The sequence below is a fragment of the Strigops habroptila genome, chromosome 8 (assembly GCF_004027225.2).
Source record: "Strigops habroptila isolate Jane chromosome 8, bStrHab1.2.pri, whole genome shotgun sequence".
Classification (NCBI taxonomy): domain Eukaryota; kingdom Metazoa; phylum Chordata; class Aves; order Psittaciformes; family Psittacidae; genus Strigops; species Strigops habroptila.
Genome location: NC_044284.2, coordinates 37307531 through 37328993, shown reverse-complemented (window position 1 = coordinate 37328993; position 21463 = coordinate 37307531). Strand labels below are relative to the sequence as shown.

At 48.0% G+C, this 21463-nt stretch overlaps 1 protein-coding gene across 4 annotated transcripts in view; it reads left to right on the top strand.

Moving 5' to 3' along the window:
- The window catches only part of P3H2 (prolyl 3-hydroxylase 2), a 73104-nt gene extending 53139 nt beyond the window's left edge, over nt 1-19965 (top strand). Inside the window, exons 2-15 of one of the 4 annotated variants that reach the window (XR_003992811.1) lie at nt 3733-3879; nt 4750-4939; nt 7705-7836; nt 8991-9133; nt 10498-10587; nt 11059-11099; nt 11582-11676; nt 14341-14468; nt 15062-15157; nt 15245-15395; nt 15701-16044; nt 16569-16644; nt 17538-17678; nt 18754-18901. Coding sequence is in view for 1 of the 4 variants with exons in the window: in XM_030495734.1 (XP_030351594.1) it covers nt 3733-3879; nt 4750-4939; nt 7705-7836; nt 8991-9133; nt 10498-10587; nt 11059-11099; nt 11582-11676; nt 14341-14468; nt 15062-15157; nt 15245-15395; nt 15927-16044; nt 16569-16644; nt 17538-17678; nt 18754-18846 (1641 nt within the window). In the remaining 3 variants the exon portion in view is untranslated. Of the gene's footprint in view, nt 1-3732; nt 3880-4749; nt 4940-7704; nt 7837-8990; nt 9134-10497; nt 10588-11058; nt 11100-11581; nt 11677-14340; nt 14469-15061; nt 15158-15244; nt 15396-15700; nt 16194-16568; nt 16645-17293; nt 17679-18753 lie in introns of those variants that run through there. The other 3 variants (XR_003992809.1, XM_030495734.1, XR_003992810.1) reach the window with 3 other exon arrangements.
- The last annotated feature ends 1498 nt before the right edge of the window (nt 19966-21463 follow it).

The window sequence follows — 21463 nt, the reverse complement described above, 5'->3', positions numbered from 1 at the left end:
TTCTGTTGTGTCTAGAAATCAGACTCTTCCTATCTATCTCGCAGGAGTGGACATTATTCAGGAAGATCTAAGCCCATCCTAGGATCTGTGAAAGTTTTGGACAACTTTCTGAAAAGGAGCTAGAACCAAAGGGAAAAAGAACATCCCACGACAGACAATTGCAGCTTGTGTCTCAAGGGATCAGTCCCTTGCTGAGATGCGTTTGGTCCCTTTTAAGTCTGCACAGGCAGGATACTGCCTGTGAGTAGACATCTGTGATGTGGCATCGAAGAATGCAGTTCTCCTGAGCATCTCAAATAGTGGCTTAATAGAAGTCCTCTGGATCAGGTCAGCAGCTCATGTGTCTCCAACAAACCTCTTGCCCCATCTCAATCTCTCTAATTACCAGCTGCAGTGACAGTCCCACTTATACTCAGTATGACCTGAAAATTCCCATTGTGAGATGCTCTGGTCCATCCTTTGTCCTGTATCAGATGCTGTCCAGCTGTGATGAGCTTTTTCAGGATGGGATTATGTTGAGGTGAGCTTTTTCAGAATGGGATATATGTTTCTGAATAGGAATGTCTCTTAAAAAAAAAAAAAAAAAAAGAAATTCCACATTGAAGAGGTTTGGGGGTTTTTTTTGTGTTGACCTGAATAAAAAATTTCTTACAGTCATTTTGCTTGCTTGGGAAGCTGGGGGGTTATTCTGAAGAGTGGTGTCCTTAGGAAAACTCCAAGAGAAGGACTGGAATCGATGTTGTTTTTGCAGTAAAAGCTGGCTTCCCTGCATGCGTTGTCAGCACAGAGCTAATCCTGAAAAACTTCTGAAGTTTACACAAGGCAAATTTTTTGCGTTTCTGTGAGCATTGCAGCACAGCGGTGCTTTGGTGTTCAAAGGGCAGATCTGGGGAGCGGGCTGAGATGCTGTCTGACCAGAGCTTTCATCTTCATTTTGGGGGTATTCATGCGTGCTTCCTTGGCCAGCTCTGCCCTTGCCTTTCAGGGAACCACACAAGTGATTTTGACTGTGCTGGAGTGGGTCTGGCCATGCAGCAGTGGCTGGGCTTTTCCTCCAGAAGGTCTTCAAGTATCCAGGCACCTGATTTCAAAACGTCCCCATGCCCCAGCAAGTAATGTGAGAGCGTGTGCAGAATGGCTCATCTGATATAAAAGTGCCAATTGCACAAATCCCCTGGTAATATTTGTGTGTCTGGTCCCATTCAGTGTCTCCCTAATCAGAATCACCCAGGCATCCCTGTCAAGCTCAGCCAGTGATTTCCAACAGCCATGATGTCTCCAGTTGCCACCAGTTTGACTCATGGTATCCCCCTTGTTTGTTCTGCAGACTGTGTTTGCTCTTGTCCTAATCTAAACAGCCCAGATGAAAGCGCTGAGCACTTCTCTGGGAGATACACTGCGTGCCAGGAGGCTCAGTGGATGTCCTGATGTGCTCTGCATCTTTCCTGCTTCCCTCTCCTTTAAGCTGGGCTCGCAACCGGTGACATCAATATCTTTTTTTAATGAAAAAAGTTGTTTTCAGCAGCTTGCTGCACTTTCTAATTCCACCTTGTTTTGAGGAAAAGCCAAAGGAAACCCATTACAATAATTTTTTAATATTTGCCTTGGAAATTTTGTTTAAGAGTGGAGATTCAAAAGGCATCGGCTCCTTCCTTCGCAGCCAAAACACACACACATCCTCGATGCTGCCCTTAGAGAAGGTTACCTCACAAAAATAATGCACGTCTTCACCCTGTATTTTCCGGAGTCTTGCTAAGCTTTACGTGCAGTAGGAGAGGAGGCATAATTCTGCCAGTTAAATAACTGGGGTATTTTATTAACACTGGCAGACAGCTCCACTTTCCAAATAGAGCAGATTTGCTGAGTGATTTGGTGTTGCCGTGAGTCTTTCAGGGGGACTCTCCTTTGTCCAGCCACATCAAACCTGTTACTCTTGCCCCACTCCAGTTGTTCCTGCTCAGAGCAATGTTCAACATAAAAAAGTTTTTGCCATGCTGTTACTGCAGCCAAGTGCCTTGAGTAAATCGTTTGCATTTTTTCCCTTAGCACTTTGCCACAAAGCTTTCATAAGCCGCTCATGCAAAATTGCCATAGGATATATATATCTGCAGGGGCATCCCTCAAGGAGAAAGCCCTCTGATTTCACCTAGATGCTAATCCCACTTGGTTCAACAGGAGTTAATGTGTCATTGGATGTGTATTTTAATTTAAAGATGGTTGCAAACACTTCTGCAGAGGTAACAAGCAACCTGCTGATGAGGTGGCTGCTCAGACAATTGGCAGTTCAACCACATCTCTAAAGATAAATATAGGTCAGAGGTGAAACTAGTTACTATATGCCTGGCTGGTGATGAGTGTTTGTATGCCCTCTCTTAGCCCCAGAGAAATGCAGAGTACTGGACAGTTTATGGGGGCTCACTGAAAAAGGTTTTGGGTGTTTCTCATGGCTTGGCTGAAAGGCAAGCTATAGCTGATGTTCATTAAGTGCATGCAAGTATTAATCCAGTGTTAAAGAGCCACAAAGAAGTTCCTGTTGTCTCCTGGGAATGAGCAGGGTCTTGAGGGCAGCCATGGCCTCACTTCACCTCACCTGGCCTCTCTGCCCAGTTCCAGGCATAGCTTAATGGGGTGTGAAGCTCATGCTTCTCTGCAGGTCTCTTTTCAGTTCTCGTCATTTTGCCATTTGGGTTGTCTGGTGGGTACATGTGCAGATTTCTGCGTGTGAGCTGCTGTACCATGACAGCAGCATAGTATAGGTATGCCTAAGCTCGCTGGCTCTGGTGCCTCAGGAGGAGCCTAGAAGTAGTGGCACAGGGTTCAGGGTAAACTTTGCTATCAAGGAGTACTTGGACATAGCCTTGCCGAGGCTAGCATTAGCCTGATCCTGGCTAACAAGCTTCGGTGAGCCTGCTCAGACTGCAGACCTATCCCAGGGGCCTGACTTTGCACCTTGCTGGTAGCCAGTGATGGTGGCTTTCTTTCGGGAGCAAGTGCACTACTCATGGAAGTGGCCCCTCTCTCTCCTGCTAAGTCATGCAGATGTTTCACCTGAACATCTGTCCTGCTACCTGAGCTCCCAGCAGCTGCTGTGGGTGTTTAGCACTAGCATTTCTGTCTATGAGGATCTCTCCGGGGTGAAACTGATTCTGTCTCAGTTCTGAATCTCTAAATCCAAAGTAACTCGGTATTCCAAGATAAACTCCTCTTTATATCTCTGCCACTGTCGTCAGAGTCTGGCCTTTTCCAGCTGTACACAACTGAGGTTAATAATGGTCCCAATTCCCTATTTACAAGCAGAAGCCCTTAGCCTGGACATAGCACAGCCTACAAAGCTTGCAAAGAGGGCAGTTTCAGCAGCTGCTTTCCCCTTCTCTCCTCATGAGAGCATCTCTCCACCTGGGACTGATGCAGGGGGTTGGAGTAGCTGTGTTCACAGGATATGCAGTTGGAAAATAGGCTGGACCCCATCACCGATAGACTAGATTGCAGACAGATAAGTGACCTGTCTGATTCTTGGGAACTCCAGCTCTTCCCATTTCCCTTGTACTGGGCTTTCCTCTCATTTCAGCTGTTTTCTTTAGCTTCTGCATTCAGGTTTTCCTGGATTATCCCATCATTGCCCAGTGGTGTCAAAAGGGTGTCAGAGATATAGGTGTCAGAGAGTGCGGTATAAACTGCTGTGTTCACTGTCCTACATCACAAATTCACTTGGTCTTTTTTATCTTGTTACAGCTGAACAAGCTGGAGGAGGCAGCAAATGCAGCTCATACTTTCTTCATGGCAAACCCTGAGCACATGGAGATACAGCAGGACATTGAGAACTACAAGACTACAGCAGGGAAGGTCAGCTTGATTGACTGGGAGGCCAAGCAGCACATGGTGAGCCTGAGCTAACAAGGTGCCTGGGTTAAGTGCCAGGCAGTCTGGAGAGAGGAGATTCAGGAGGCTAAGAGAGCATCATCTTTGAATGGAGAGATTCTTACCAAGGTCCATATTACAATACAGCAAAACAAACTCTCCCTTTCAGTGCTCTCTCTTAAGGCAAGCCAGCTCCTGCTTTTTCAAGGCACACTGTTCTTTGTTTGATGGCTACGTCCCCAGCCTGATCCCTCTCTTCAGGGAACTCTGGGGTGATCCATGGCTGTGGCTCTTTTGAGCTGGGTTTTCTCACCTGGGGAGGGTACATGTATGTGGCTGTGCTGGTGAGGGTGCAGGGTGGCAGGCAGTAAAGTGGCAACTATTTCTACCTCCCCAGAGTGAAAGCCGAGCAAAAATGCCAGGGCCACCCCAAACTTTCTGATTTCTCAAGACACGAGGAAGCAGGAGTGGCTCTTTTGGTGTAATTAATGGAGGTGCTTATTAGGGGCTATTCTAAGAGATGTGCCTGGGTCAAGAGCAGTCTTTTACCTTGGCATTCAGTGTAGTTGTTGGGTAGGAGGGTAAAAACAAAGAAATGTTTTTTCAAATAATACATAATCCAGCGGTGGCACTGAGGTTTCCTTAAGTATGTAGGAGTTCAGAAGAGCATTTAGGCAGGTTAACAAGGTTCCACTGGGCCAAAAGTCCATTGATGGCTTAAACATGGTCTGGTACAACTGCTTACATCTAGTAGGTACCTGGATAGATTGTTCTGTCCCTGCCTGCTTGTACCTTCTTTTGAGGAGCACTTGCAGTTTACAAGGCCAGGATGCTGTGGTCCAAGCAGCATAGCCCACTCATGGTCTTGTCTTCTGCCTACCTACTTTGCAGGAGGACTACAGTGCTGGGGTAAAGCACTACGACAAGGAGGAGTACGAGCTGGCCATTGACTTCTTGGAGCGTGCATTGAAAGGGTACTACTCTGAGGATGAAGATTGCCAGCTCATGTGCGAGGGACCACAGAGATTTGAGGAGCATGAATACCTGGAATATAAGGCTGGCCTCTATGAAGCTATTGCAGGTGAGATCTTTTTTAATCTTTAGTGTTCTCACCCTTGGCCCTGAAATATTTTTGAGTTTGGGCCTTTGGCTAGATTCGGTTTAGTGTCTTCCCTTCCATTACTGCTGCTAGTAAGTAATGCTGCAGGAGGCACTTGGAAAACCAGAAAATGTAAATCCAGAGGACAGGGAACTAGAACATCTCATTTTGGTCCTGAATAGAAGCTGGGCTAGAAAAATTGCATTTCCAAATGTGTGGAGCATTTGCAGCTCTCCATAAGAGCTGGAAGTATAGGTGCTTTAACATAAATTGCCTTGGTTTCCCCTAGACACAGTCTCACATACCTCACTGAAATCTAGATATTGCTGGACTCTGTTTTTATTTTCTCTGTTTTTCAGTGCATATGAAGAGAGCAGCAGAGTCCTCTTGGCTGTACTCCAGATGGCCAGGAAAGTTGCCAAAAAAACTCAGAACATAGATTTCCTCCCTATCCAAAAGCATGGATTTGTCATTAGTGGAGGCCCATCTAATTATGATCTTGACTGAATTCTCCGGAGAGAATTGAACATTGCTATGTAATCTTCAGATTTGCATGTGTGGCTCTGAGCCAGAGGGGATTAAAACAGTTCATTCACAGTAGAAACAAGATTACATTTAATTAGTCGTAAGGGAAAGAAGAGCAATAAATTAAGGTTTGTTTGGTGACAGGAATCCTATTTATCTGCTCATGGCCTTGGAGTTACATCAAGCTCTGGAGTTTTCCTTCTTGTGTGGAAAATGCTTCATTTGTTTGCAAACTGTTTTTCAGTTTTGCCTGATTTTTGCTTGTGTCAAGACAGGAAATCTAATTGAAACGACCAAGATGAGAAACCACCAACATACTGGATGGGAAGCTGCCTTTGTTGGGCTTATTTACCCATGCAGAAAGTATCATAAGTGTTGTAAGGGCTGATCTTGTACCAGTGTATCTGGCAGCTGGTCGTGCCTGCTTTTAAAGCTGTAACCAGGACATCAGGTGCCATATCAAGTCCTCCAAGAGATCAGCCTTTAGTGGCAAAGAAAACCTACCTTCCTTCTCACTGAAAGCTGCTGTTCATCAAACAGGTTTTGGTCTCTGTTAAAATGCTTCTGTGCTGTAAAGGTCAAATGCGGCTCCAGTGAGCGGAGAAGATATTTCTGTGCTGGAGTGCAGATGTAGTCATGGTGTGGTGATTGTCAACCAAGCACATCACTTGGGAGTGAGAACAAGCCAGTTAGTCCCTGCAAGTGCTGTGGCTTCATTTGGCCAGATAACAACTCCAACCCCAGGGCCATGAAGGCTCCCAATGAAGCAGGGAAGTGAGGGCGCACAGAGGTAAATAAGATACATAAGCAATTAAGTGGTTCCTTACAGGACAGCATAATCCAGACTTTACCCCTGGGTCCAGGGTGCTCAGACCCAGATGTTTCAGCAGGGAGTAGGAACACTAATACAACAAGAAAAGAGAGTTTAAGTCTCTTTAAAACTAATTTATCTTTTCAATCCCAAGCTGATTTGCTGTGCTGCTCTGTGGGGTTGAACACTTTCACCTCTCCACCCTAGGGACAGATGCATTTCAGTGAATTGATTCCAGTCTATATAGCCAGTTTCTAGGGCACCTTGACAGTACCAAGAAAAAGCAGTGCTTCTCAGTGATAGATTATTTCAGGTCTAGGATGCTTAAATAGGTTTAAATTACAACAACATTATTTATGTCCTTTTCCTTCTTGCTTTTCTTAGTGTAATACCCTGGATGTGTATGGGAAATCAGATAACTACTCAGACTACCTGCCCAGAGCAAATGGGGACTGTTTTGAGTTTCCACTTGATTTCATTGCAAATTCCTCAGGCTGTTTTTTTGGCTGCTCTGAGGAATGCTTTGGTAGCTGAGCACACTTCGGTTTTTTTTAAGCCTATGTTTGTTTCTTAAGGTTTTTAATGGTGTATAGAGGCAGAACAAGTCAAGTCGATTTGTAAGTACATTGCAGCAAAGGCTCCAAACTGGAATCAGATGTCAGCATTGGCTTTGAAATTGTACAGCTGATACAATGCCTATATTGTGGACTCCCACTAATTAAGAAACTTTGCTAATGGCTGATGTTTACCACATGCTTGTGTTTCCCTGGGAGATATCTCATCTTTGAGAAGCAGCAAACAGGGGGATTTTGCTGCCAGTATTTACACCTTAGACCTTTCAGACTTGCCGTGCAGGTGCCTTGCTTTGCCATGCTTGAGAAGCTGCACCGATGCCTCTCATCTAAACCGCCCTGTGCCCTTAGGAGCTTTCTTGCTGCAGAAAGGAGTGGATTAAAGATGAGCTGAAGAAAGGGAGTGTGGAGATGGCTTTCAGGTGGCAGCACATGTGGCCACCCTGTCTTCACGTCTCTGCTTGCTCTGTGGGTGTCGTCACCTTTGGTTTGGCTCTTGGGGTTGAAGAGCTACCTGCCACCTGCATGTCCTTGCTCCCATCCAACTTTCCAGGGCTGAAGCAGCAGCTCCCGGCACACACAAGAGATGCTCAAGCTCCCTCTACAGTTGACAGAAGGAGAAAGGCATTTCTCAAGGGGGGCAAAAGCGTGACTGCAACTCTCCATTGGCTTCGGGAAAGAGCCTGCGCTCTTTCGCTAAGTGTGCAGTCACCAGCTGGACCAGAGCAGTGCGAATGGCACGTCCTTCAGTCAGGGATATTTAACCTCTGCCTATCCTCATCTCAGCACCTCCACCATCCTTCTCAGTTCAGTTTGTTTTCTCCCCCTTTTCTTGACAGATCACTACATGCAAGTCCTGGCCTGCAAACATGACTGCGTTCGAGAACTCGCCACACGTTCTGGCCGAATCTCTCCCATTGAAAATTTCCTTCCCCTCCATTATGACTACTTGCAGTTTGCCTATTACAGAGGTAAAGGCTGTCTTTCTGTTCCTCATAGCTCTTGCAGAGTTTTGTTACATTTTATATAAGTTCAAAGTGTTTTATGGGGAAATCAGGATATTTCCACATGATGTTCGTACTACTGTGATGCAGTGGCATGGTCTGAAAAAGTCAGTAAGGAAAGGACATTGGAAATTTTCTCTTCAAATGTCAGGTTGACTGAAATGCAATTAAGCATTTCTGTAAAAGTGTTTAAAGTCACCAGTCAGGTTTTAAAAGTCCAACCTTTAACTTAAACATTCTTATTCTTTAAATAAATAATGCTTTTCTAGGGTTGTTTCATTTGCCTTTTGACATTAAAGTTCAGGGGATTTATATGTTTCACATTTTCTGAAACCAATTGATGCATTTCCTAGATTAATATATTAATAGATACACAAGTTAGGGCAAGCTTATTCCAAGATGCCAATTTTTGCTTATTACCAAATATTTTAAGATTCACGGTAAAGCTGCAGGAGTTGGCTACATTGCAAAATATCAGGAGTTGGCAGTGCTATAATATACTGCCAGTTGTGTGGTCCTGTATGGTATTTTATTATGCTCTGTTACATAAAAGAAAATCTAGGCAGAATTTTGCTATCTCAGGCTTGTGCTAAGAGCTCTTTCCTGAAAAGGGCAGAATGGGTGGGGGTCAGAATTGCTACTCAAACAAAGCTTCTTCATTCATCAATGCAATGGGAAGAAAGCTGGATAAGTCAGAAGCATTTTGTGCATGGTGTACAGGCTTTTTTATTCCTCTGCCCAGTTAGAGTTTAATGTGGTGCGTAAACTGCCCCAGAGTTCTGAAAGATGCTGCACAGAAGAGAGACAGTTTGCTGCTGGACAGCATCCATACTCTGCCCATCCAATTGGATCCAATTTGGGTCCCATCTGACCTCTGCATGACCACAGAGAAGTCATGTCTCTGTGCCTCTGTTTCCCTGCTGGTGAAATGGAGCAGTTCAGACAAAGTTGAGTCAAAAGATCCTTCTAAAGCACAGGGCTCACCCTTCAGCTGACGGAGAGCTCAAGCTGTGCCCTCCCTCTCTGCAGCTCCCCTCCTCAGCTCTGCCCTGAGCCCCCAGCATGCTGGCAGGGCTGTGCCCTCCTCTGCCCCCCTCGATAACTATTGTGTTGCCTCCCAGTTGGTGACTACGTAAAAGCCCTGGAGTGTGCCAAGTCCTACATCCTCTTCCACCCGGACGATGAAGATGTCTTGGAGAATGCAAGTTATTATGAGGGTCTTTTGGAAGGTACAATGGATCCTGACACCGTGAAACCCAGAAAGGTGAGAGTGAGTGTCACCTAGGAGCCTAGGTGGGAATCTTTAACAAAAGCTTCAGTTGGAAATAAAAGCAGCATGGCAGCTTTCCCACAGTGGGGACCACTTTGAAAAGAGATGTGGAGATGCTGGACTAGCTGGCAATGCTAATTGTCAGGATGTGAGTTCAGAGTCACTGGTGGAGGGGAGAAACTGGAGGGCTGGATCTTCTTTAAACCGGGACTTCAGCTTAGCAAAGCCCAAGCAAGGGCAGAGAGGGTGATGGCCAAATGCCTCAGCAACATAAACCCTCCTCTCGTTCAGTGCTCCAGGGGAGACGCAGAGGAGGAATGCAATGAAGCGCTGAGCAGAGGGTAACCCTTGTTAAGAGAGGGATGAGAAATATTTTCCCAAGGGGAGGCCAGGATGTCAATGTTACTCTCAAGTCACTGAGGTTGGAGTTCAGCACTCGGCCTGCTTTCTGGGAAGTAGCTTTGCTATCACAGGGTTAGGCTGGGGTCAAATAACCAAACAGTATGCGTTCAGTCACCCAGCGGGGCAGGCTTCTTTGGTCCAGGCAGCCTTTATCTGTGGCCCTGGGGCTGCTTCTCTCACAATACAGAAGAGGAGAAGTTCTTCCCATTCCATCACAGTCCTGAGGAGGCTCGTTCCCCTTGTGCCATAAGCAGAGGATAGGGAGGAATTGGATTTTCCATTCCCTTGGGAATTCCTTGACTTCCAGGAATTTGGTAAAACACTAAAAAGGAAAATGATAAAGAAGAAAACTAGAACAGTTATTGTTTTTTCTCACAAAGTGAATCTAGGAAAAAACCTAAACTGAAGAAAAACATCATTCTTTTCAGTGTTCTGAAATTTTCTGTAAAAAAAAAAAAAAAATCTGATTTTTGCTTTGCAAAGTGATTTTCTTGGAGAAATCTCAGTGTTTGGTTTAGAAATATTTAATTCAGAAAAGAAGCCCTCTGATGGACACTTTCCAGTTGGCTGTGCTTTGTGGTCCCCATCTGAGCACCCTGAGTGCATCCCAGGCTGCGATGCTGCAGCCCACCCACTGCCAGGCTCTGTGGGTTGCTCTGTGGGCTCTGCATCGCAGGTGGGGAACCAAGGCACAGCCCAACCAGAGTCCCTGCTCTACCATGTCTTTTGGGGATTCAGGCTTCCCAAATGAGTTGCTGAACACCTCCACTTGTGTAATGTAGTGAGTGGCTCAGCTCTGTGTCTGGGGTTGCTCAAAAAGCATGACCCAAGCATCCCTTACCCCCTGGAGTCTGCAGTGTCGCATGAAAAACAAACCCCTCTTGAAGTAGAGGTGTATTGCCTGTGTCTTGTGAAAGCTGCTCGAGCAACTACTCCCCTTTTCCTTTTCTTTTCAGGAAGCAAAAACACTGCTGAGGCGCCATAAGCTGGAATCTCACCTTTTGCAGGTGGCTGCGGCCGGCCTCGGATACACCTACACAGAGCCGGTAATGCCTGGGTCTGCTATGGCGAGGACCTTTAGGGATTCACCACTACAGGACCAGCTTCCGCTCCCGTCTCCTATAAAGCGAGTCCCATGTAGGTGACTCAGGAGCTGGATTTTGGCCTGGTTTGTTCCCTATGGGAAAATGTTGATGGCAAAGCAAGGAAGGCAGCCATTCCCAGGGTGAAGAAAACGCAGACGCAGCCTAGTCTAGCTCTCAGCCACTGTCATGGTGGTTGGGCAGGACAGAGAAGGCTGGGCAAGCCGGGTTCCCTCTGTACTTGTCATATGATTCCAGGTTGGGTTGGGGTTGCGTTTTCAATTTGGTGACCCCAGGTAATTGCCCAAAGTTGTGTGGGACGGATCCATACCAGAGAGGCTGGCTGATGTCCCTGGGTGCAAGGCAGAGCAGGTAGCTCCCTGGCTTTGGCCGGAGCATTAATTTAAGAAGCATGACCTCTCTCTTTTCCCACAGAACTACTGGAACAGGTACGGCGCCCGCCAGGATGAGCACAGGTGAGCCACCACTTGCCCCAGCTAAGCCAGTGGCTTCACCAGTCCCCGCAGTTGGGATGTCCCCATGGCAGGGAACAAGCCTGCCACTCAGGGGGTGCTGCCCATCCACCCCAGCACACCATCATGGTTGAATTAGGGCCCTTTGCACCTTACCATTACAAATTTTCCACAAGCACTTTATTTCAGCTGAATGCCTCAAAACCAGTCTAGAGTGAACTTGGTCAATGAGGCAAGTTGTGCTGTTCATGTTTGTTGGTGTCTCTGCTTTGGTGGTGGAAACTGTTGTTCTCATTACCAGAAAAACACTGTTTGTCACGGACAGCATGAGAACTTCTACTTGCATGGTTGTGACATTTGTACAAAGTACCAATTTGTCCAGTTTTTTAATGTATTGGTTTCCAAAGGGTCCAAAACAATGCAGTTCCCAGAACTGGAGACCTGTGGCCAAAGTCATGATGTTCTTCTTTTCTCTTGTTCCTCAGTGTCCCATCAAGTATTAGCAGTGAACCAGAGGATGGGCCTCGGCTATTCCTGGCAAAGAAACCCATGCCAAAACCAGATAGAGAGTTGAAGGAGGGTAAGTCTGATGAATATATTTCAACAAAATCAGAAGTTATTTTCCTATTGCTAGAGACCTCAGACTGCAAAGGTTGGCTGCTGAGCAATGAGGGCTAATTCTATCTGAGAGGGTTGAAATTTTGTTTAAGACACAGAGAAGTCTCCAATGCTGCCACAGCATTTCTGGGTCTGTGGGTCCCACCAGCATGGCTCTGCTCTTGGACTTGCTTTTCCCACCTGCTCAGCCACTTATTACAGAGCGCTGAGATGTGGAGCTGAGAGGCTGGGTCCTTCTCACCATGGGGAAAGTGGCACCAGCAAATGGTATTCTTTCCCCTAGGTGCTCCTAAGATTAAAATGCTCCCTCTTGTCCAGGCTGCAGAAGGATGGATGCTGGAGGCATTAGGTTTTGGGAAGTCTGGTCCTGATGCTTTGCTAAATGTGCTGGATCACACCATATTAGCAACCATTTCTGTTTGCAGACTGGCTTGTGATGTCTTGGGTACATCAGATCACTTGGTTTTAAGGCTTGTTGGCAGGCATTTCAACTGATTTCAGCACATTTTCGGGAGTCACAGAAAATACCATAACATCTACTAAAGACAAGATTTCCCCCATAACAGTTTTGAAAAATTATATTGTAGCCAAATACCAAAGCATGCTTCTTGCTGCAAAACAACGGGTCTCCAGCCAGGAGGTGTTCTGTGTCTCTAGTGGGTCAGCTCCATAGCAGCAGGCAATTAAATCTCCCTATAATGCAATGGATGCTGGTGCTTTTTGGGGAATTTAACAGCTTTCCATGGCCCAAGTTGTCTCCAGCTGCTCAGTGTCATGGGTCAAAGTATTGTCATCCCTTCTTTAGCCATACATAAAATAGGCAAATATCACAGGAGGATCCTGAAGAGCTTGCTGAAGCCAAGAGCTGGTTGCGTTACATTTGTTGGCCTATTTGCCTTCCATAATGAAATAATTTCAGAATGTGTCTTTCTCTGTTTTTTCTTCTCTCTATGCTTTTATTCTGGTTTAGTTGCAGAATGTTTTCAAGTTTACAAAGAAAATTGAAACCATTCAAAAAGAGGATGGTATTTTTGTCCATCCAGCTGCTTCCTTTCTCTGTTGTCTTTTTTTCTTTCTCTCTTTTCACTTGGAAAAAGAAGAGAAAAGGCCAAAAGAGAAAAAGAAAAGTCCGTTTTAATTTTATACTCCTGTACTTCTCTCTTTCCTCCCCTTCCTCCTTTTCACCAATTCCTTCACTCCCAAAAGTGCAAAGAATTCTCCGGTATCTTTGTGGTGTTTTTCGCAGAGCATACACACAGGAAATAGGTCTCTCTGCTGGTGCTCAGAGGCAGTGGGGGTGTGGAAGGCAGCCAGGAGCATGCTGCCGGTGCGGGACAAGGGTTCAGTGTTCATGGCACAGGGCAGCCCCCGCTAGTTCCCTGGGAGGAACAGAAGGAGCTGGGGAAGTGGTGAGTGATGCCTTCCAGGTTCATCCCTCATGTGCCTACGGCTGGGGAAGAGCAACATCTGAGCTGGAAACCTCGGCCTGGGTTGGAGTGTGCCAGGAGTCTGGATTTCAGAGTCCTGCTTCTGATCCAGCTGCATTTGTAATAAATGCTATTATCGAGCAACAAGAACAGCAAAGTGAACATGAGGAAACCTAACTCTTCAAACATAAAGTCGTGGGCTAGTGGCGGGACTCTGCCCTCAGGGTTATGTGTCCTCCATAGGCCAAGGAGACCTTCCAAAACCACACAGTATGCTTCAACAGATAGGGAAAGTAGTAATTATAAAAGCAGCGTAACAGAGAAGTTTCCTTGTGCCACATGGTGAGGGGAGATCTGTGACTCTGTTTCCTCTGTTTTATTGTGGTTCTGTGACAAGAGATAATTTTTCCCATAATTTAGATGCATTTCACCTTCCTCCTGAAGAAACATCTGGTTTAGGTTTTTATTGTGGCCACCTCTTTAATTCTCTTTCTTCAAGAAGATCAGGGGCAGAGGCTTTATAAGGTGGTGATTTAGTGTCCTCACCATGTTTTTCTGATCAGGCAAATTTTACAGGGATGGATCAAAACTTTGGGTAAAACTCTGTCTTCTCCTTGCCATGGCAGCTCCTTTGCAGAGGAAGATTGTCCTCAGGGTCCTCCAGCTCGCCAGTTCCCAGCCCCCTTTTTGGTGGAGAGCAAGCGATACTTGCTGCAAGCTCAGCACCACACTAGGTTTTATATGTGTGCAAAAGACAAAAAACCCACTGATGACAATTGCAGAAAGTGGCTTTGCATGCCAAGCTGGCAAGATCCACACAGCACAAATGCAATGGAAACTTATGGCCTCCGCTGATGTTGGCTGCTGGGCAGGAGAGCCAAGTTAGCTGATGTTCGTGTCTCTCGTCGTGTCCCATCAGGTTTTGGCACTTTTAGGCTGTGGTACTTGCGTTTGCAAGGAAGCTAATGGGAAAGTGGAAAATGCTGATGCTCTTGCAGCAGATTGATTTCATCTCCGCGTGTTTCCATTGCTTCTGTTTCTTCTGTTGCTGATGTGAGGCCAGACTCTGCTCTCTGCTGTGAATTTCTTTCCCTGGCAGCACACCCAGGTGACTTCAGCTGGCCCTCAGCCACAGTACAAGATGTCAACGAGGCCAGGGCATGTTCAGGAGAGTCGCTTTGTGTCTCTCTTTCCATCAGGGGGTCCACTTCTATATAGCGATGTGAAGTTTGTCTACAACTCGCAGCAGCTGAATGGTACCCAGCGAGTACTACTGGATAATGTGATCTCAGAGGAGCAGTGCCGAGAACTTCACAGGGTGGCCAGTGTGAGTAGGCGATGTCCATAGGGGGGATATGACTGTCACCTGGGCTGACCGTCTGATGCTCTCCCCAGCATCTGACTTGTGAGAGCTGAATGTGTGATCAGCCACTGAAAGGATCCAAGTTCACGCCTCACTTTTTAGTGTTGCAACTGATGCCAGGGTGCCTGTGGAGAGCAGTCAGGTGCTTGTCCCCGTAACACACCCATGTGAGTGCATGGGAGCCACTTCTCCATCTTTGTGCCATTCTTAGAAATACACTGCAAGACAGACCCTGTGCAGAAATAGCTCTCTGACCCATGTGATATACAACCCCAAAGGATGCCCATCCACAAACCTGGTTGACCCTTCTCATTCATCATTAGCTGAGCCTGGGAAGGGACTGAGGGTGCCTGAACATCCCTAGTAGGGAGGTGGGTTTTCCAGCATCTCAGAATGGACCATGTTCATGGATAACTGCAGTGCCTTACCACCTAACTCATCCTGTCCTGATGAATGCAGCCTTGGGTATTTGGGGAAGAGGGTGCCAGATGCTTCCATTTCAGCTCCTCCTCTTCTGGGGAACCAGTTCACCCCTCACCCGTGGTCATGTCTTTCAGGGGATCATGTTGGCTGGAGATGGTTACAGGGGCAAAACCTCCCCCCACACCCCAAACGAGAGATTTGAAGGAGCCACCGTCCTCAAAGCCCTCAAGGTACAGCTCCCTCCTCCTGCTCTCCCATGCCTTCCCTCCCAGCCAGTGCATGGTGTTGACCCTCTCTCACTCTTTCTCCTTGCCCAGTATGGCTACGAGGGCCGCGTGCCACTGAAGAGTGCCCGGCTCTTCTACGACATCAGCGAGAAGGCTCGCAGGATTGTCGAGTCCTACTTCATGCTCAACTCCACGCTCTACTTCTCCTACACCCACCTGGTGTGCCGCACTGCTCTCTCTGGTGAGGGCTCGGGGTACTAGCGGCGGGGCAGGGCTGGGGGGACTGGCGGGGGTCAGCTCTCTACAGGGGTTTACAAGTGGGGGCCCAACCCTGAGAGTAGCTCTGTTTTGCGTGGTGCTTAAACTCGTGGCTGAGGGTTGGGCAAAGTCACTGTCCCTGTAGCAGCAAAGGGTGGGCACTGCTGTCCCAAAGCAGCTCATTTCTGGGATGTCTCTTGTTTTTCATATCTCCAACTCTTCCTCTTTTCTCCTCCCTCTTCTCTTGCCTCCTCTCATCATCCCTTCTCCCCTCCACCCGACCCCCAGCTCTCAATCTCATTTCCCTGCAGTAAGGAACAAGCAGAGCTGTGCAGATCTGAGTCCTCAGATGCTGCTTTTTCTCTCCAGCCTTTCCTCTCCTCTTCTCACTTGTGAACACCACCCAGAGTGGGGTTGGGGCAGGCTCCCACCTCATGACAGACCCCACAGAGCATGACATTTCCATTTCATCCACCCCTTCTCCTTCCCCCTTCCTCCACATGGACCTGCCTAGGCCAGCAGGAGAGGAGGAATGACCTGAGCCACCCCATCCATGCTGACAACTGTCTCTTGGACCCTGAGGCCAATGAGTGTTGGAAAGAGCCTCCTGCCTACACCTTTCGGGACTACAGGTAGGAAGGAATGGGGAGCTGCTCCCAAGGGCACCCAGGGACCTTCCCCAAGGTAGGGCATCTTGCTTCACAGACATAAAGCTGGTACATCCCAGCCATGGCGGAAGTAAGATCCAGCAGGTGGTTTCTGGTGGCAGCAAGCATCATGGGTAAGCTTCAAGCCAGAGTTTAACTGTAACAGCTGTGTGATATTTTAGGGTTGGGAGATCTCAGCTGTGGCTCATAGGACTATGTCTCTGTCAGTTGTTTTTGGTGCAAAAAGGGAGGGTGGGAGCTGGTGGGACCTAGGGGATATTGTGGGAATTGTTCCCTAGCCAGGGTGAGATCTGATGCTTCTCAGCTATGGCTCCAAAATGGAGGTAGCCTGGGTAGCCCCAACCAGCTCCACAGTGGGACCTCCACCTCTTTGGCAGCCCCTCCCACATGACTTGGTGGAGCAATGTGGGATCTGCCCCAGAGATGGGGGTCAGTCTTGAGCCCTCCCTGCTGCTCCCCTCACAGGGGTCCCCCACTTCCTTCCCCAGTGCCCTCCTGTACATGAATGCAGATTTCGAAGGAGGCGAGTTCATTTTCACCGAGATGGATGCCAAAACTGTGACGGTAAGTCAGTGCTGTGGGCCAAATGCTGTTCCTTGGTAGTCCAAGCTGGAGAGCTCTGGGCTTTCCTGGGCAGCCTGTGGCTCCTACCTGGCAAAGAGTCTATACAGAATCCTGCTAGCAGAGGTACACAGACCTTCTCTTGCCTTCCCAGAGGCTGCCCGAGCAGGAAACCTGCAGATCAGGGGCTTGCACCACCCCTGCACAGGCACAGGGGTGGCTGATGGTTGTCCCTGCCCAGAGGACTGCTGAGCTCCCACCCCAGCTCGTGGCCAAACATGAAGTGATGCCTTCATACATACGCAGTGACTGGCCCTGGTCTCTTGCTCCAGAGGGGTTCACGGTGGTGGACATCAGTTCCTGAGGAGGATAGGGCTCAGGCATGAGCTCCCACTTCTGTGTAGGAGGCACCCCGCTCCATGGTTAGATAGAGGGTCTGGGCACGATGCTGTGGATCTGGAATCCAGTAGATGCTGGAGGGTAGATTGCATCTCCCTACGCCTAAGAGTTGATTTGGGTGCACTTCTGCCCCTGAGGTCCTGCAGGTTAATTCTTCTGGATTCAGCAGAGGGAAAAAAGTGGTGTTTCACTGCCCTTGCCACGGTTAGCCTGAACCTCCCTGGACTTATGCCATGGTTCTATTTTGCTGTAGGTGGTCACCTGCAGGCTTTGCAAGGACTCCATGCTACTATCATCTCCTTTCTGCATGATGTCTGTGCAGTAGGACCAAGCCTCACACCTCCCTATTTACCCCACCAGCAACCCACTGAGTCCTGGGGTGATGCAAAGAGATGCCCAGTAAGGTCTCAGACCCTGGACCACTGCAAGCCCAGACATGGCCAGAGTGTGCAGCTATGCTGCTCCTTGCCACCCCAGTATTGCTTGTTTTCCCACAGGCCTCCATCAAGCCCAAGTGTGGGCGAATGATCAGCTTCTCATCAGGTGGTGAGAACCCCCATGGGGTGAAGGCAGTTACCAAAGGCCAGCGGTGTGCTGTGGCTCTATGGTTCACCTTGGACCCACTTTACAGGGAGTTGGTGAGTCCCTCCATCATGATGTAAGGGGAGTTGGGGGGTACCCAGCATCCCAAAGGAACCGGGGCTATCTTCAGCCTCTAGTCCCAGCTCATCACACCCCCTGCAGCAGCATTCCCATCCACTGCACTATGGGGACATGAGCTGGTGGCCCAGGACCCGAATGGTTTTCCTTGCTGGCCGTGCTCTTGGGCACCCATCACCCTGAGTCCGTGGGGTGCAGGGCTGGGCTGGCGTGCTGAGTGGAGTGCAGGAGGGCTCTGTGTAGGGCTGGGCTGGCAGTTTCTGACACCTAGTGGCAATAACTTGATGAACGGGGAAGTCTTCCACACCCATCCACAGCTCAGAGGCCAGAGTGACGGCTGCTGCTAGGTCTTCAAGGGCAGTTAGGCAGCCTGAATTCCATGGCTCTGGGCACCCACATGCCTTGGAAGATCTGGGCTGTGACGCCTTGCGCCAGGCAACCTCCAGATTCTGGTTTAAAAGCCTGCTGTACCAGCCCCTGTCTCTCTTTGATAGCAATTCTGGTGTATAAAAATAGAAGATAAAGACGAAGCAAAACTAAATGCAGGGAGAGAGCAAAACCCTTGTGCCTTTGCCTTGTGATGCAGGTGGGCTGTGAGGTTTCGAGAGAACCTTATTGTCAGACATGCACTTTACTGTCTCTCTACTTTTTGGCGCAAGCTGAAATTCCTCTATGCCTTGTGCATGTATACTGAGATCAGCCTTGCCCAGGGAGCTGGAAATCCACTCAAGCAGAGTGGACAGGAGGAGGGTACACTGTGGCAATGGCTGCCAGTGAAGTGTGATAAGGGAACTGCAGTATATCAGCTCTTCCCTCAGCCACTGCAGCCTCTGGAGGGAGAAGGGGATTGGATATTGAGGTGCAAAGTGATCTGATTAATTTTGCCCAGCAAATCCCCAGCTCAAGTCCCAGGCTGCCCCCTGCCCTCTCAACTACACAGCTGGTCCTTGGATGAACTGCTTGCTGTGGGTCCTCTCAGCAGGCTGAGCAGTGCTGAATAAGCTGAGAGCAGGCACTGAAACATTGCTGCTGTGGTTTATTCCTCTCTCGCAGGAGCGAATCCAGGCAGATGAAGTGATTGCGATGTTGGACCAGGAGCATCTAGGACCTAGTGAAATGAACATCAACCCAAAGGATGAGCTATGAACTAGGCCAAAGACTTTTTCTATTAAATATTTATTTAATATTGTTAATCTTATTAGAACCTTTCTATTTTTGTACAGAGACGCTGTATAAATTAACAGGTTAATATGATTGTGGAGTTTCAGGAGTGCCTCTTCTGTGTTTAGCACAGCTCCTGCTGGGACCCCTCATTCCTGTGCCAGCATCTCCTGCTGGGGCTGACTGCCTCCAGCGTTCCCTGTTCTTCTCTAGCATTTCTCAGGATTTATTCAGCCCCACTGTATCCCTTTGGAGAACCTCTTTTTTTTTGTTTGTTTGTTTGTTTGTTTGTTTTTTCCTTCCTCAATCAGAAATAGCTGCTTCTCTTTAGCTTCTGCTAGAGAAATGTCTCAGGTGTGCTAACGGACTAGCCTTCCTGCCCCTGCTAAGTGCTGGCTGAAGATCTGGGCAGTGCTGCTACAGGGGAAACTGGAGCACAAGTTAATTATGGCTATCCTTTCCATCTTGGAGCCCTTCACCATTTGAAATACTCTTTTTAGGGAAAAAAACCAAAGGAAAACCTAAGTCCTAGCAAAATGCATATCTCTCTGTAGCCATGCAAAGCTGGTGTTTGGTATTAATTCTGAGCAGAGCTTCCAGAAAGCATCTCTTGGGCAGGGGCATGAGCTGTGCACAAGCATGAAGGGGTTTGACTTGCAGCTGACTCTGGTGGAATAGGGTCTGTTGCTTGTGTTCACTCCCTTCTCTTGCTAATAGCCTGGGATGCATGAAAGAAACTCCCCTTTTCAAGACAGCCAGAGGAAGGCTGGGGGGAAGAAGCAGAGGACAGCTGGAGAGCTGAAACACATTACATTGTACCTCCACCTGCACCATGCTATTGCATCCAAGGTTCGATTCCTACATGCTGCACATTCAGTGTGAGTTTGTGCTGCCATCCATCCCCTTACAACCTTTGTCTGCCCAAGTGCATCCTGCAGAGCTGCCCCTCCAAACAGCAGGGTGCAGCCCCTGCCCGGAGGCTGCAGGGATCCCAGCAGCTGGTCCTCTGCCGAGAGGGGATGCCTGTCGTAGTTGTTTTGCTGCTGTGGTGGTTAGCCAGAGCTGTGTCTAAATCCAGAGGAAATAAACTAAACATGATGTCTGGGCCTGTCTTTGTCTTTCTTTAGCCAAATATTAGAAGGAGAGACCAGGGTGTATGTGGTTTATCTCATGATGATGTCTCTCCCTTTGAGGTTTCCTGGCCCAGGCACTAAAGCAGGTCCCCCCTTCTGGAATAGGAATGGGGGGGGGCCCTGGAAAGGATTAAACAAAGTCGTGTGTGTGCACTTGGCTGCCTGTCGATCTCCTTTGATCTGTATCCAGTTACCTATTAACTTAGGTACCATTGGCATGCTTCAGGTAATTTGGAGAGCAGGAGGAGGGTGTTGCAGCCCCTGTGTGCTGCTGGGGTGTGGAGTAGGCTGGGGATCGAAATGGGATGCCAGCTGGCTTCTGGTGAAACAACAGCTTTGGTAGAGAACGGTGCCTTGCACCAGACAAGGTGCTTAAACTGGTGGCCAAGAAGGAAATAAGCCCCAGAAGGATGCAACATTTCAGGACTCAATTGCAAACATGACCCCTGTATGCCTAAGAAGGGGAAAAATTCTGGGCTGCCTGGGCCATGCCACTCACTGCACGGCTCTGCCACCGAGACCTGATGGTGGTCCATGCCAGGCTGAAGCCAGGAAACAGGAATGCAGAGAGTCAAAGGCAGTTTTCCTGTTTGTTTGTTTTTACAGCTCTCTGCTCTGGCAAAGTCTAGCTCAGAAGTGGATTTGTGTTTTTGCTGCAACAGCAGAGGTGGTTGCCAATTTTACTGGCACACTGTAGCCTCACAAAAGCAAGTTGCAGAGCTCTCTGGGACATGCACCAAAATATAATCTAGGCTCTTGGGTCTCTTTTGTATCTGAATGGGATGGGTTGCCACCAAGGTGGCTTGACCGCTGAGAAATGTATTTTAACTCTTATATTTGATGTAGGGGCCTGGTATCTGCCAGATCTGTCAGGGTCATATCCTGACTGCCTGCAGGGCATCCACATCCCTGGAAAAAGAAAGCAAGCTGACAATAATACTGAATATATACACTCCTCCTTGGTCAAATACGCCCCAGGGACAACCTGGTGCACTAACATTTTTGCTTCCTGCTACATTGGTTCATGTTGGTTATTCCTCTCTTGCCCTGCCAGTCTGGTAATTGTTGCTTCCCAAAGTCCCAACGTGAAGCAGCTCCCCATGGAGGCAGTGCCTGAAGTCACACCACTAAAAATAAAGCTGATGTGCATTTCAGAGCAAGCTTCATGGCTCCTAGGCCAGCTTCGAGCTCCTCTAGCCAAGGCTTGGCCGCTGAAGGGAGTCACAACCTAATTGGGTGTTGGCCATTTTGCTATGTATGCCCCAGTTGTATCACTGGCAATAGGAGATGGAGATGCTTGAACCGTATCTCAGTTCCTTGTTAACTTTGTTGTACCCCTCCTAATACTAATAATACATGCAGAGTGGGATTAGCAGGGTTGAGTTATGACAGTCAGTGAGAAAAAAAAAAGAAAACAACTCATAAAGGAAACAGAATAGAATTAAAAAGTAATTAAAGCAACAACTGAA